General features: G+C 31.2%; 1 protein-coding gene across 1 annotated transcript in view; it reads right to left on the reverse strand.

The window, feature by feature from the left end:
* Positions 1 to 1,795: 1,795 nt before the first annotated feature.
* The window catches only part of LOC124355049 (60S ribosomal protein L12), a 28,590-nt gene continuing 13,233 nt past the window's right edge, over positions 1,796 to 17,152 (reverse strand). Inside the window, exons 4-6 of the mRNA XM_046805959.1 lie at positions 13,309 to 13,427; positions 5,731 to 5,821; positions 1,796 to 1,831 (exon numbers count right to left, since the gene is read on the reverse strand). Coding sequence (XP_046661915.1) covers positions 5,735 to 5,821; positions 13,309 to 13,427 — 206 coding nt within the window. The 3' untranslated portion in view covers positions 1,796 to 1,831; positions 5,731 to 5,734. The remainder of the gene's footprint in view (positions 1,832 to 5,730; positions 5,822 to 13,308; positions 13,428 to 17,152) is intronic.

The following is a 17,152-nucleotide window of genomic DNA, read 5'->3' on the forward strand; positions in this document are numbered from 1 at the left end:
TGGTGCATTAAAGAGATGGATTTAACCATTGCAAGGGTTTACCTTCAACATCAATACTCAAGGAGCATTAAAAAGATAAAAGAAAATAGACAGTGATGGATTGATAGCATAGTCTGAAAGCAAAATGATTTGAAAGTTAAGAAAAAATTACATATTGAAGAGAATGATTAAACCATTGCGGATCATATTGTTTTGGCTCGCGGGCACCAGCGGGCACGAATTAACCCATTGCGGATCGTGAAAACGGCGCGCGCGGGCCTTAGAGTACGAATTAATCCGTATTAAAACGCAGCACCCGCAGTGGTTGCACGCCTACCTGCCTGCTTAGCGCGCTCGCTAATTATACATGTTTTGTTTGTTTATGTTGTTATTTATGTTATATAAACATTATACAGATCATATTAAACAAAGTATATTATACTAAAAAAAATGTAAAAATACAGGTACGTAACATTTTTACTAACGTTTTTTGCGTGTTGTAGCTGCTTGATGTAGGACGGATCAATGTTTTACACAATAAAAAAATGTTGTAATAATACTGTCACTTCAAGAAACAACTAATCTAATATTTACAAAATATTTACACTGTATTGAGACTGTCTTTTGTTTTAGTAGTGGATTTTAGTGTGATAGCCCGCTCGTCACTGTCAACATTAGTATCCGCGTAATTATGAAAACGTGGACAAATACGCGTGATAGAACCGTCTCCATCCTCAATAACACTATCGATATCACTTTCATCACTTCCAATTTCTAATAATAGTCTATCTAATTCAGATGATCGTAAATTGTCACCCATTTTATTTACGTACACGCACACGAGGCAAAGGAAAATCGAACGCCACGACTGTACACCTTAGACAAACTATTTGTCGCAAATAATAACGTTATTGACCGATAACGAGGGGAGTATTTGTGGACGAGTACCAGAGATAAGATAGGTAGCCAGTCCAGGAAAACAGACTATAAATATCTCCGAGGCTTATAACAGCGATAAGCGTTCAAAACAAATGAGTCATCCGTACCAAGTCATCCGTACCACATCATCCACGTGAGGGTCACGTCATTGTGCTTTTGGTCCACGCCTCGCTCCGCGTCACCCTCACGTCGTTGATCCGCAATGGGTTAATTTACGGTCAGCGACCGCACAAACAGTAATGGTGCGCCACGTCATATTGCTCGCTATTGTATACTCACTTCATATCTACGTTGAACTGGATTCCGGTTTATAAAAATATCTCCATCTATATTCTTAAAAACAAAATAATTAAATACAATATATTGTTTATGAACTATTGTAAAAATATCTAATAAATATCCATCAAGTTCAGACGATCTTAAGTTTTCCATTTCGATCAGCTCATATGACATGCAAATTATACCATAAAATCCGATACTAGTTACTATTGTAATAACAGCTGATGAAAACAACCAATCAGAAGCGCTAAAAAGCAGAGAGTAATCTCATATGAATGATTTTTCAACTTCGACATACAACTGCGATCTGTAGGATATTTATAAAACTTTTGAAAACTCTGAACGTAGACAGTTGTTGAACACTCTTAGTTGACAAGTGAAGACGATCGCCCAATCTATCAGACATTAATAGAACTATTAGGGAAACTTCAAAGCAGACTGCTTTTGCGACCTGAGCTCGTCATAGTGCCATTAGGCCCGGCCGCTGCGTGACGAGCCCAGCTTGTCAGTGATTAGCAATGGGTTAAGTGTTCGTTGAAGCTCATATGTCTTGGTATGAGTAATACAAGAGTTATGGTAAATAAATAAAACAAGAATAGTTAGTTAAAAATTGTTTATTCAACAGCAGTAAACTCTGAAAAACAAAACAAAAAATTAACAGAATGTGACAACACAATATTAGTAAATTATGATTTAAGTCTAATAATACTTTTAATTGCTAAACTAATATACCGGGTGTCCCACAAAGAGGTTTAAATGTTTGATTTTATATTACTTGTCCATTTATGCACCAAACATTTTCAAACTCTACAGAATTCATTACATAGGTTTTACAAATAATCTGTGAAAACTTCAGCTCTCTAGCAATTGTTGAAACAAAATGGTGGCATTTTTAAAAACTATATTTTAAAAATCAGTATTTTGCTTAAGTAAAATTATTTATTTTCATAATCTAGAGAAATAAATCAATTCAATCAGAAAATTAGAACATAGCCTATTAAAAAACCTACAATTAATTACAGTCCACAATTATTCGAACTGTAATCCATCCACAGCGAGACACTGATAACAGAGCTTAACAAATGAAACGTAAGCTTTTACAAAGAAATTCTGCGGTATCCGAAGAGTTTCCTCTTCAGTTGATTGTTTTAATACCCAATAATATCATTATTGAAGCTACGAGCATAAACTTGTTCCTTAAAGTAACCTCATAGAAAGAAATCACACATAGTTCAATCTGGGGATCGGGGTGGCCAATCTAAAAAAAATCACTTCCACAACCAATCAAACTGCCATGAAGGTTTTCATCTAGAATTAATTTGTTAAGAGCTGTTAGTGTGTCGCTTTGGGTGGATTACAGTTTGAATAATTGTAGACTGTAATTGTAGGTTTTTTAATAGGCTATATTCTAATTTTCTGATTGAAATTGCTTTACTTCTCTAGAATAATTATGGAAATAAATAATTTTACAAAAAAAACAAATACTGGTTTTTTTAACTGTTTTTAAAGTATGTATAGTTTTTCAAAATGCGACAATTTTGTTTCAAATATTGCTAGATAGCTGAAATTTTCAGACAATATGTTTAAAACCTATTTAATGAACTGTGTACAGTTTGAAAATGTTCGGTGCATAAATGGACAAGTAATATAAAGTCAAACGTTTAAACCTCTTCATGGGACACCCGGTACCTATTAATACACAAATTCAAGGAATTCTACAGTTTTTTATTGAGGTTTTCTCCTCAGTGGCGTTATATCCACAGAGCTGAAAACTGTTGTTTGATTCTATAATACAGAATTCACTCAAATATCTGCTGATATTTAAAAGCATGCAGTTACACCCCTAACTATGCCAAAAGAATGAATTGCCACACTATTTAATTGATTTAAGTTCAACTTTTCAAGCTTCTAAGAAAGTCTAAGAGTCATTACTTTATCTTATCAATTTGTTTCTCCAATACAAACATTGTTATCATTTTTTAAGATTCTGGATTACTTTGAAAGTAATATTTATTTTAAATTGTATTAAGAGTTAGCTAGCTACACTGTGATTCAATTTAGCATTACAAAATACATTATAGGTTCCATTATTTTCAAGTATAAAACTGCGACTTATCTGGAACCTAATATTGGAATTCAATCAAATTCACTGTGTATTATTATTATTAAAAAATATTCTTGCATTGATTGGATAGTCAAATTTCATATCATCCCACTTCTTAAAATGTTTAATTAGGTGACCTAAGAAAAAACTAGCAATCTCTCTTTCAAATCAAATAGCAAGACAAGGCAATCACAATTTTTAACACTAAACTGAATTTTGTTTAGCATCATTTTCCAAGTCTTACATTTACCTGTACAACCATTACTGAAATTAACAATTATATTTTCCATATTAGTCCTTTGCGATCAAGAGGGCACAAATTTGACCTAATGTTGTCTCAGCTTGTATAGACTCATAAGGTTGTCCTCTCAGCTCACCGGGCCACACACAGTGGCCAACTGTATTCTGTGCCATCATGCACCGTTTTCATTAACATGTACACGTCTCACTTTTACTTGGATTCGAATAGCAGTTTCCGACATTTAGGTCTTTAAATTACTGAGATTTACATTAAATTCTCATATAATTAATTCAGCTTCAAGTTTGAAATTGTATTAATAGGTTTTTTATTAATTGCTTTGAACTAACCAAGTTATATGCAATTTAAGCTATGGGTTGATCTGTTTTTAAAATACTTTTATTTGCAGAATAAAAATAAAAATCCGTCTCAATTAGGTCTTCAATATCAACAGAATATTATCTTGTTTCCAAATATTGAGCTTTGTCTACACCAAATTGCACTAGTAAATAGATAGGATACACTATGGCAACTACAATGGCACTGACAGTCGGATAAAAAATATTTCTGAATTATGTGTACTACGGTATATAATGCAAATAGAGAAATATTAATTTAGTTACTTATTTGGCAGAGAGGTTTCAGCACTTTCCAGCTACAATTGGATAAAGATTGAATTTAACTACTACGCAAATATTGTGGACCACATTTAGTGGCCTGGCGAGCTAGATGGCAAAACAGTGAGAGCCACTGGGCGTGACCTGCCGAGCTAAGGGATAGGACATGGTCATAAATCATCGATCTGAGGCAGAGAAGATCCCAAGGGCACATTTGTGGCCTGGCAATGTGAGACAACAATCATAAATGGATTTGTTGCCGATCGCAAAGGGTTAAGGAACATAATTCTATGTTTTATCCTGATCTTGAATTGATCAACTGTTTGTAAATAGCAAAACAAAGAACATATTATTTCTGATCCAGATTGCTCAATAAAATTTCAAATCGCCCCACCTGTTAAAATACAGGTGCGATTACTTGTTCTAAGTAAAAGCATCATAACAATCTCTCCAACAAAGTTAATAAATAGCAAACAGAGCATCACTTTGTGCAAGTATTTAATTTTAACTTGGTGACTATTCTTCCCTCAAGCATAGAATATTAACAACCAAGTAATTATAAGAATAGCAGATATTTGAGTAAAATATGCACAGAGCCAGACACAGAACAGCCGTAGTGGTGGATGGGATGCCAACCCCTACCAGACTGGTGGTCCTGGGTTCTACACAAACTTGCGTTAACATATTTTGTTCTATTGGCTATTAAATAATTTGTGACTGATACATTTTTTTCAATAAAACGTAATATTTATTATGGTTGACAGTCAAATTTAACTATTGATTATTATAACCTCAATGTAAGAGCACATTAAATATCGCTAAATTATATTTATACAACATCAGTCTTGTCAAATGTATAACTGGTATAAGGAAATACCCTACCTATATGTTAATCCTTTAAAAAATAATTAATGTTATTCCAGTCCAAAAATGCTTGTTAATTTTCTATTGTTTTTATCAGTTAGAAAACATATTAAAAAGACACTTAATGCACTTTCATATGGAAATATAATTTATAGTAAATTTAAAAATATTTAGACCTTTTTTACCATAGTGGGAAAAGATATTTGCTAAAATAATATTTTAACACACCTAAAGAATTATGAAAACACATATAGATATAAACAAATATATTTAAAGAAACACAGAGTTATTAGTACAGATCCAAACCTATCATAATAAGATTTACTTCTTAATTTAATTGTATAATAAAACTGTAGTCCATACTGACGTTATGTATTTAAAACATCATGAAAAAACCTTTTGCTGATGTAAAACTTAGAAGTTATTATTTCAAAATACACGTACTCAAAAGTCTATCGTGTAGGGAAGCTAGTTGTTAAATTTTGTCAAGAGAAACCATCAGAAGTTAAAATGAAAATTTTTACACATATTTTACTACCATTGATTTACAACACATATGTTGGTGAAAACATTTAAATTTTTTCTTAAACACTACACTCAAATTCTTGAGAACGTAATTTATTTTTATAATTTGTCTAAAGTAATAATTAATACAAGAGCGGTAACGCAAGGATGTGACAGAACCCATTAACATCAGTAATTAAACTTACTCAGTTACTCTTCTGGAACTTCGAGCTCGTGGTCATTAATCTGATCGATGAGGTCATGAGGAGGCTTGCCTTCCACTGTGCAACCGACAGACTGAAACATACATTAATATATTATTAATACAGAACCGAATGCATTCTGCAATATAATTTTATGTTAAATTCAAGGTTCGTTTCTGAAAATGCTCAGAGGTCTGACATACAAATTCTCAACCACTTTTTATATTCTAAATTTTAAAATATTGATTAACCAACATTCAAATTCTGATCAAGCCTAGGGTAATGAACATCTAGGAAATAAATCAAAGTACAGATAAAAAAGAGTGCATAATAATTTAATATTACTAGGTTTTCTTATAAATAAATAACAAGGGTTGTTTTCAGATTTTCAGTGTTTACTTCCAGCAATGTTTACTATGTGTATGTCCCCTGAACCAGATAACCCAGCAGACTACTAGAGTCCACAAGACAGTCCAGTTCAGGAGGTATAATATTGTAGCACACTAATGACTCATTTACCTCCCATAACCAACAACAAGTCGGCGGACCAGAAACAGTCCCGGAGGCAGATCTAAGGAGTGTGCATATACTTAACTTAAAACTTAAATTTGAATAAACAATTGGAAAATATAAAACTATTCCCTAGTCTAGTCAAAAGTAAGAAATGTTTCTACTTTTACGAATTTTATGGTGTGTAACAGAACTTTTGCTAAGATGCTTCCCTGACTAGCATTTTCCCATGACCATCCCTGCTAAATACAAGGACTAACCGGGGAGAGCAAGCCACACGTGCAGACAAACCAGCAGTGCCAGAAAACTACATGAATGTGCTGAGATTGCGACGTTCCGCTTTGTGTCCGACTGTTTTTGCGCATTTCACAACATCAAAGAATTCAAAGGAGACTACTAACTTCACTAACTTGTACCTAACCTGTACCTTAGTATGTTTATGAGAAAATACTGAATAATTTATCTTATTCTTACACTTTGTAAATATAATAACTTTTGTGCATAATTAGATTAATTTCTGTATAAATACAAATCTGGACTTCAAAAACATTTTTATTGGGTGTATCAACAAAATCTAAAATTAGAAAAGCTAATTTATTGGGCACTAACATATGAAAGGCAATGAAATTATAAACAAAATTGTGTATAATAAATTATATTTTTCTGAAAGTAACTAATACCAAAAATAAAATGTCAAATGTGTAGTATGTACTTGGGAACAATGCTGTAAACAATAAAAATAACTTCATTGTTATTGAAACATCAAAATATCAATATTGAATTTACTACACTAGTAAATGTTAACTGTATAGTGCTTTAAGATTTGCTGTTATATAAAACACAATTACGGAACGAACTAAACATTGCTAAATGCCAAACATGTAATCCGTATCAGACAAATTCAACTTTGTACTATAATATTAAATATCATCCAAATGCGGATCTCTAAGGTGATCTACACTGGCTATGTAAAAGATTTTTACTGTGTCTGATATGCCAAAGCCAACGCATGATCAGGGACGGAGGTAATGTCAAACATATACTTTAATCTATTTTTTTATAAATAATATGTAAACTCAATCTGAAATAAATTATGAACAGAAATAATGTCAAAATTCGTATAGTAATCAAAACTAATATTCTGTGTCATCGCAACCATGAATTACTCATAACTAACCTAATCTAATCTAATTTACAGTCACAAAAGTGGTTTATTAACTCATTTTTATTCTAAGGACTGCTCAGAAAATACATTTTCAAATCATACCACCCAGTTAAGGGTGTAATTAGGTGTCCTAAGTTTAACATCATAGCAATCTCAACCTGATATAATTAAGTACAGAGATAATGTTGAATACAAAATTTCTTATATGTCATCCCAATCGTGAATTATCTATCAATAAATTATTTCAAACCAAAAAAAGTTTTTCTTTTCATTTTTGTTCTAGGACTAACATCAAAGCATTCTCAATCTAATATAATTATGAACAAACGAAAGCTAAATATTACTTTGCTTATCAAAACTAATATTCCTTGTTATACTTTCTTATCTGTCATCCCAGCCATGAATTAGTCATAACAAACCTAATCTAATTTACTTCCACAAAAAATGCTTTATTAACTCATTTGTATTCTAAAGACTGCTCAGATAATACAATTTAAAATCATATCACCCAATTAAGGGAGTAATTAGGTGTCCTAAGTTTAACATCATAGCAATCTTATTTGGGAATAATTGTAACAGAAATGTCATTTCCTAACTAAAAAAATTGGTTTTATCGTTTAAAATTTTAGGACTGCTTAGTTAAGATAAATTTTCAACTTATCCGGCCAAAATAAGTGTGTAATTAGGAGACCTAGGTTTAAGATCTTAGCAATGTCAATCTGAAATAATTATGAACAAACAAAAGCTAAATATTCATTTCCTTATCAAAACTAATATTCCTTGTTATACTTTCTTATCTGTTATATCCCAGCCATGAATTACTCATAAGTAACCAAATCTAATTAATAGTCAAAAAAATAGTTTATTGACTCATTTTTATTCTAAAGACTGCTCAGATAATACATTTTCAAATCATACCACCCAATTAAGGGTGTAATTAGGTGTCCTAAGTTTAACATCATAGCAATCTTATTTGGGAATAATTATAACAGAAATATCATTTCCTAACTAAAAAAATTGTTTTTTTTTTTTCATTTTATGTTTTAGGACTGCTTAGTTAAGATAAATATTCAACTTATCCGACCAAAATAAGTGTGTAATTAGGAGACCTAGGTTTAAGATCTTAGCAATGTCAATCTAAAGTAATTATGAACAAACAAAAGCTAAATATTCATTAGCTCTTCAAAACTAATATTCCTTGTTATACTTTCTTATCTGTTATATCCCAGCCATGAATTACTCATAAGTAACCAAATCTAATTAATAGTCAAAAAAATAGTTTACTGACTCATTTTTATTCTAAAGACTGCTCAGATAATACATTTTCAAATCATACCACCCAATTAAGGGTGTAATTAGGTGTCCTAAGTTTAACATCATAGCAATCTCAATCTGAAATAATTAAGTACAGAGATAATTTCAAATACATACTTTCCTATATGTCCTATTCCTGTTGGCCTATCTTTCCAATCATGAATTAAACATAACTATCCATATTTCATTTAATAACTAAAAAATTGTCTTTCGTTTTTGTCCTATGACTGCTTAGATTAAATAAATTTTCAATTTATACCACCCAAAAAAGTGTACATTTAAACGTCGTAGGTCTAACATTATAATTTCAATCCAAAATAACTTTGAAAGGATGAAACTTCAAAACCTCAAATATTCAAAACGTCAAATATTTGCCAACTTATAAAAACTAATATTCCTTGTTATACTTTCTTATGTGTCTTCTCTGCCATAAATTACTCCTAACTAACCTAATCTTATTTACTGTCACAAAATAAGGTTTATTAACTCATTCTTATTCTAAAGACTGCTCAGATAATACATTTTCAAATCATTCCACCCAATTAAGGGTGTAATTAGGTGTCCTAAGATTAACATCATAGCAATCTTATTTTGAATTAATAAAAATCAGAAATAATATCAATTATATACTTTCTTATCCGTCATCCCAATCACGAATTACTCACAATTGCAAATTATTCATTTCAATACAAATTTTCGTTTCATGTTTTAGGAAAGCTTAGTTAGAAAAAATTTCAAATTATACCACCCAATGAAGTGTGTAATTAGGAGACCTAGGTTTAAGATCTTAGCACTGTCAATCTAAAGTAATTACAAACAAACAAAAGCTAAATATTCATTTCCTTATCAAAACTAATATTCCTTGTTATACTTTCTTATCTGTTATATCCCAGCCATGAATTACTCATAAGTAACCAAATCTAATTAATAGTCAAAAAAATAGTTTATTGGCTCATTTTTATTCTAAAGACTGCTCAGATAATACATTTTCAAATCATACCACCCAATTAAGGGTGTAATTAGGTGTCCTAAGTTTAACATCATAGCAATCTTATTTGGGAATAATTATAACAGAAATATCATTTCCTAACTAAAAAAATTGTTTTTTTTTTTTCATTTTATGTTTTAGGACTGCTTAGTTAAGATAAATATTCAACTTATCCGACCAAAATAAGTGTGTAATTAGGAGACCTAGGTTTAAGATCTTAGCAATGTCAATCTAAAGTAATTATGAACAAACAAAAGCTAAATATTCATTAGCTCTTCAAAACTAATATTCCTTGTTATACTTTCTTATCTGTTATATCCCAGCCATGAATTACTCATAAGTAACCAAATCTAATTAATAGTCAAAAAAATAGTTTACTGACTCATTTTTATTCTAAAGACTGCTCAGATAATACATTTTCAAATCATACCACCCAATTAAGGGTGTAATTAGGTGTCCTAAGTTTAACATCATAGCAATCTTATTTGGGAATAATTATAACAGAAATATCATTTCCTAACTAAAAAAATTGTTTTTTTTTTTTTTCATTTTATGTTTTAGGACTGCTTAGTTAAGATAAATATTCAACTTATCCGACCAAAATAAGTGTGTAATTAGGAGACCTAGGTTTAAGATCTTAGCAATGTCAATCTAAAGTAATTATGAACAAACAAAAGCTAAATATTCATTAGCTCTTCAAAACTAATATTCCTTGTTATACTTTCTTATCTGTTATATCCCAGCCATGAATTACTCATAACTAACCAAATCTGATTAATAGTCAAAAAAAATGGTTTATTAACTCATTTTTATTCTAAAGACTGCTCAGATAATACATTTTTTTCAAATCATACCACCCAATTAAGGGTGTAATTAGGTGTCCTAAGTTTAACATCATAGCAATCTCAATCTGAAATAACTAAGTACAGAGATAATTTCAAATACATACTTTCCTATATGTCCTATTCCTGTTGGCCTATCTTTCCAATCATGAATTAAACATAACTATCCATATTTCATTTAATAACTAAAAAATTGTCTTTCGTTTTTGTCCTATGACTGCTTAGATTAAATAAATTTTCAATTTATACCACCCAAAAAAGTGTACAGTTAAACATTGTAGGTCTAACATTATAATTTCAATCCAAAATAACTTTGAAAGGATGAAACTTCAAAACCTCAAATATTCAAAACGTCAAATATTTGCCAACTTATAAAAACTAATATTCCTTGTTATACTTTCTTATGTGTCTTCTCTGCCATAAATTACTCCTAACTAACCTAATCTTATTTACTGTCACAAAATAAGGATTACTCATTATTTTTATTAACTCATTCTTATTCTAAAGACTGCTCAGATAATACATTTTCAAATCATTCCACCCAATTAAGGGTGTAATTAGGTGTCCTAAGATTAACATCATAGCAATCTTATTTTGAATTAATAAAAATCAGAAATAATATCAATTATATACTTTCTTATCCGTCATCCCAATCACGAATTACTCACAATTGCAAATTATTCATTTCAATACAAATTTTTGTTTCATGTTTTAGGAAAGCTTAGTTAGAAAGAATTTCAAATTATACCACCCAATGAAGTGTGTAATTAGGTGTCCTAAGTTTAAAGTTTAGCTACGTAAATCTAAAATAATTATGAAAAAACGAAAGCTTCATTTCATTCATTTGTTTATCAAAACTAATATTCCTTTTTATACTTTCATATCTGTCATCCCAGCCATGAATTACTCATAACTAACCAAATCTAATTAATAGTCAAAAAAATAGTTTACTGACTCATTTTTATTCTAAAGACTGCTCAGATAATACATTTTCAAATCATACCACCCAATTAAGGGTGTAATTAGGTGTCCTAAGTTTAACATCATAGCAATCTTATTTAGGAATAATTAAAGACGTAAATAATGTCAATTATGTACTTTCTTATCTGTCATCACAATCACGAATTATTCATAATTATCCAAATTTAAATGCTAACTGAATACATGTTTTTTGTCTCTTTTGTTCTAAAACAACTCAATTAAGATACATTTTCAAATCATCGCACCCAATTAAATGTGTAATGTGTTGTCCTAACTTTACAACCATAGTAATTGTGAATTGAAAATTACAATGAACAGTCAAAACATCAAATATTCATTAGCTTATCAAAACCAATATTCCTTGTTATACTTTCTTATCTTTCACCCCAGACATGGATTTCTCATAACTAACCAAATCTAATTTACTGCCACAAAAAGTGGATTATTAACTCATTTTTATTCCAAAGACTGCTCAGATAATACATTTTCAAATCATATCACCCAATTAAGGGTGTAATTAGGTGTCCTAAGCTTAACATCATAGCAATCTCTATCTGAAATAATTAAGTACAGAGGTAATGTTGAATACATACCTTCTTGTCTGTCATCCCAGCCATGAATCACTCATTACTAACCATATCTATTTTGCTCTCTCAAAAAATTGTTTATTAATTCATTTGTAAGTTTGATCTGTTAAAGTAAATTTTCAAATCATATCACCCAACTAAGGGTGTAATTAGGTATCCAAAATTTATTATAATTGCAATCTTAATCTGAAATAACTAAGAAAAGAGGTATTGCCAATTACCTGTCGAAGTATTACAAGTTTTTTTGTTGTGACCGTATTGTTATTATCTGACACCTATTCTCTACCACTCTGAGGTTGAGTGGTATAGAGAGGGCTTTACAGCCCTAACTCCGCCTCTTTAATAAAGGCCTTTTTTAATCAAAATGAATCAAGATTCTTGATATCCTGTACATGGAAACAGTATTGTTTTATTCTTAATGTTATATACATTCAGTTTACATTTATTTAATCAACTAGAATTGTACTGTTGTTTGGTCAACTCAAAAGTTGATAAGCTGTGAAATTGAAAAACAGTTTATAGGCAAAGAAGTCCTTTTTCAACATTTTTAAACCTCATATTTCCATGAAATATGAGGAATGTGTACCCTGAACCAGATAACCAGGTTTATTAGTTTTTATTAGTTATCATCAGGGATTTTAAGCACAATTTTACATTTTTGCAACATAAATTTGGTTAGACCTTTTACATTAAACTGATTTGTGTGTGGTCCAAAAAGGGTTAAAATGTAAACCGGTTCTTTAGTCAACTCAAAAGTATTAATCAAAAAATCATTTTTGCTTTCAAACAGGCTGCTCAGTTATGTTGATAAATAATCTCACCTTGTGCAATTAAGTGGCTTGGGTTTAACATCATTAGAACTTTCTTCTACAGCATAATTATATAATGTATAGACTGAAACTGTACTACACAATGAGTGATTTAAGGATTTACCAAAGACAATGATATCTTAAAAAATAATTCTAGAAGTATATTAAAAAAATACCTTTCAGTCAGTTATAAGCGAGACTTACTATTCTGTAGCTAAACTTCTTAAATATGGATAACCAAGTCACAGTTGGTTTGTATATTTTTCAAATTGATGGTTTTTATAAGTATCAGCTGACATATACAGTGCCTGACAGAATTTACATGCTTACTTCATGTATTTATGTCATAACGCTCCTCCAAGTCCTTGATCAATCCTGACATTACCTGACATGTTCCTAGAATCTCTTTCACTGTTCCCTCCATCTTGCGGGACATGGACCTCGGCCTCATCACTCTGGCAATGTTGATAATCTCCTCAAACGCTAAGTTTCCACTGTGTTTTACTGAAACAAAAACCATTGTTTTATTACTAATAAAATAGTTTCAGCCTCAGGTAACCACATAAATGCACAAGACACATTTACTGCACTGTAAAATCATTGTCAAGAATGTGAGGATTAAATGCCAACCTGCGGCTGAACCTTTTTACACTCTATTTAACCCATTGGCCTAGTACTCTTTCTGGTGCTGCTTGGACCTGAACTAGCAATTAATTTTGCTGAAAGTGTAAAGGTTTCGTATAATTTTTATAGAAACCTAACTAATTAAGTTATTACCATGGTTATTTTACCATCATGTTTCAAAGAAACTAGGCTACATTTTACAACTATAAAATTAATTTTTATTGTTTTAAATTTACTAATAATGTTAATTATAACAAAAATGTTGGGATTTTCATGTAAAAAAACTTCAGTTTTAATTTTTTTTTTCACTATTAAAATTATTTATTATCTAAAAACTGAATATATATTATTTATTGTTCAGTAACTCTTTGTCATGAAAAATAAATTATATTCAAATTTTTACTTGAACATTTATTATTTAAAAAAATTATATTAGAATACTTATCAAGTGTAGTTTTTCCATCAGTTTGCACGGGTCGCAGATTTTGTAGCATTCACACACAATTTGCATATAAAAACACAGAACTACACTAAAAAATACACTGTAAAAATAAAATAAATAAAATAAAAATAAAAATAAAACTTCACAAACAAACAACGTTGTTTTAATTTTGCAGGCTAGCCTTTAGCCTTGCAACGAAACAAAAATTTTACCGAATATCACAAATAAATATTTAAATGGATTTTATAAAACTATTGTAATAAACTTTCAATAATATTGTCAGAAGTGCTAGCCTTAATTTTAGACGTAACATAATCCTAGTATCAACACAAAATAAGCACTGGTAATAGATTACAATTATTGAAAAAAGTATTATTTTTCTGCCATAGTTGGCACACCTGAACTCACCAACAACTCAAAATGTCTGCAGAAAGCGTATTGGCATACCATCTAACAGGAAAAACTATAAATACTTTAAATAGTACATCGCAACACTAAGATAATTAAGTTAAATGCAACAGTTAAAACATCTTTATTGAAGACTGTATAATGAATGAATAAATATTGGAATGTAAACAACAACAAAAACAAATAATAGTCAGCTGACTATGTCACATCTCCCTTCCTCAGGAAGTGTTAAGTGTAATCCTTCAGGTAATTGGGTTTACCATATCTCTTGGCAATACGCTGTGAGTTGCGTCGATAAAGTTTTCCTTTGCTTTCCACTATGTAAGACCTGGGGTTTACTTTGTCTTTAATTACTCCGTCTAACACCCAACTTCGATGACCCTTTCTTAGCTTTACGTTCTCTCCAGGTTTAAACTCTGGCTTTGGAACTGCACCTCTATCTCCATACATGTTTTGTTTTTCTCTCGCTTCAGAGAGTTGTTGATGCACTTTCTTTGGATCAATTATTGATGGCAATAGAAGCGCATCATCAATTGGAACCAATGTCTGTGTCCTTCTAGACATTAGCCTTTGTGCTGGAGAACCTAGATCTGGTGATCGTGGAGTGTTTCTATGATTCAACAGAGCTTCAAATAAGTCTGTTCCGTCTTGATAACATCGCCTGACCAAGTTTTTCGCTGTCTGAACAAACCTCTCTGCCAATCCGTTTCCTCTTGGGAAGTTTGGAGAGGATATGGACTGTTCAAATCCCCATAGTTTTGAAAATGTTTTAAACTCTGCTGAATTGAAAGGCATGTTATCTGATTCCAGTACAGCTGGTACACCATGAACAGCAAACCATGACTTCAACTGTTTGATAGTTGCATAACTACTTGACGACACTTCAGCGAGTTCGAAGTAACCAGAGTAGCTGTCACCAAGAACAAGGTAACTTTTGCCTTTGAACTTAAAATAATCAGCTGCTGTAACCTCCCATGGCCTGATTGGAATTTGTTTACTTTTGATGGGTTCTTTTATTTCTGCCCTGCTCTGACTTTGGCATACTGTGCATGATCGTATGAAGTCACTCAAATCTTCAAACATGTTGGGCCAGTACAAGGATTCTCTTGCCCTTTGATAACAAGATTGAATTCCTTGATGTCCAGTATGAATAGCTTTGATAATATCCGTTTTCATACCATTTGGAATTACAACTTTGGTTCCTTTGAACACAACTCCATCTTCAACCATCATTTCATCTCTGGAATTCCAAAATAAGTGCAAGCTCTTAGGCAACTCAGTTTTTTATTTAGGCCAACCATTTTGTATTACTTGTATTAGTTCTTGTAAGGTGGAACTTTTCAATGTTTCCTCTTTGACTCTTAACCCTCCGGCTGGCAACGTCGTAAATTACGACTCATTTTTTCCCGCCGTGAACTGGCAGAGTCGTAATATACGACTCATTAAACATCGTCTACTAATTACGTCATAGTTCCGATAATTACCGCTCGAATCGCATAAAAGTTATATCACTTTAATCACAAGATCCCAAGCCTTCTAATAATGTATTCACTTTTATATATATATATATGAATATTTGTTATTTTACTGGCCGCTAAAAGCTCCCGACTACTTCCGCGTGACGCGACTCAGCAACTGTTAGTGCTTGTATATAGTCTTGTTTTTTTCAATTGTAATTTCATTTGTAAATAAAAGTGTTTATAACTATGTATTTTCTTTTTGTGCATAAGTCAGTGAACATTATGCATATTTTAGATTTTTAAATAAAATTAATTTTGAGTTTTTTTTTAATGGCTTAATATAAAAAAGTGTTTTTTGAAAAAAAAGTTTTGAGTTCTGACCATCAAACATCCACCATTATTTAGGCAAGTCAAATTATAATTATGTTTATATTGTACAACATATTCTGCAGAGTAATTTAATGTATAACACTTTTGTGTTTTTTCCAATAATTAATTGTACAGGATAAAAAATTTAAAACTCTGCACGAAGCTTCAAAACAGGGTGCCAGTCAAGGCTCAAATGCGCGCCAGCCGGAGGGTTAAAAGCTGATTGTATGGATGTATTGAGAAGATTGATATCACTTCAAGGTCTTTTTCCTGCATAGTAGTATTTTCAGCCGTTTTACAGTCCCTACTTAAACATCTGCAATGTGCATATTTGTTCCTTTTATGTACAATATTTTCGGATCGTACGGAATTATCTCTAGAAATATCCTTTGAAGACGAACAGGTGCTTCATTCAATGTTTTTCTAAATATTGTTTGTAGAGGCTGATGATCAATCTCTATAGTCAATGGTCTACCGTAAATAAAACAGTGAAATTTTGTGCAACCAAATTGTACCGCAAGAGCTTCTTTTACTATTTGTGGCATTACTTGTTCTGTTGGTGATAATGCTCTTGTAGCATAGGCAATTGGACGGTCCTGTAATAGAACAGCCCCAATTGAATGTTGGCTTGAATCAACTGACAGTCTCACAGGCTTCTTTACATCATAAAATCCTAGTGTAGGTGCTGTAGTAATAGCTTTTTTTACATTTTCAAATGCCTTTACCTGATCTACAGTTAAAATTATTTTTCCATGACTTTAGAAAAAGTTGGTATCGGCCAGTGGTTAGCTAGTTGGTTGGTGTTTCCTTGTTTGAGGTTCAGATAAACTTTAAACAGATACTTAAAGCAGATGGAAATGTGCCAGAAGTGAAAGATTTGTTAAAGACATTAACAAGAGGACCAAATACTTCTTTTTCACATATTT

The sequence above is a fragment of the Homalodisca vitripennis genome, chromosome 2, assembly GCF_021130785.1.
Source record: "Homalodisca vitripennis isolate AUS2020 chromosome 2, UT_GWSS_2.1, whole genome shotgun sequence".
Lineage (NCBI taxonomy): Eukaryota > Metazoa > Arthropoda > Insecta > Hemiptera > Cicadellidae > Homalodisca > Homalodisca vitripennis.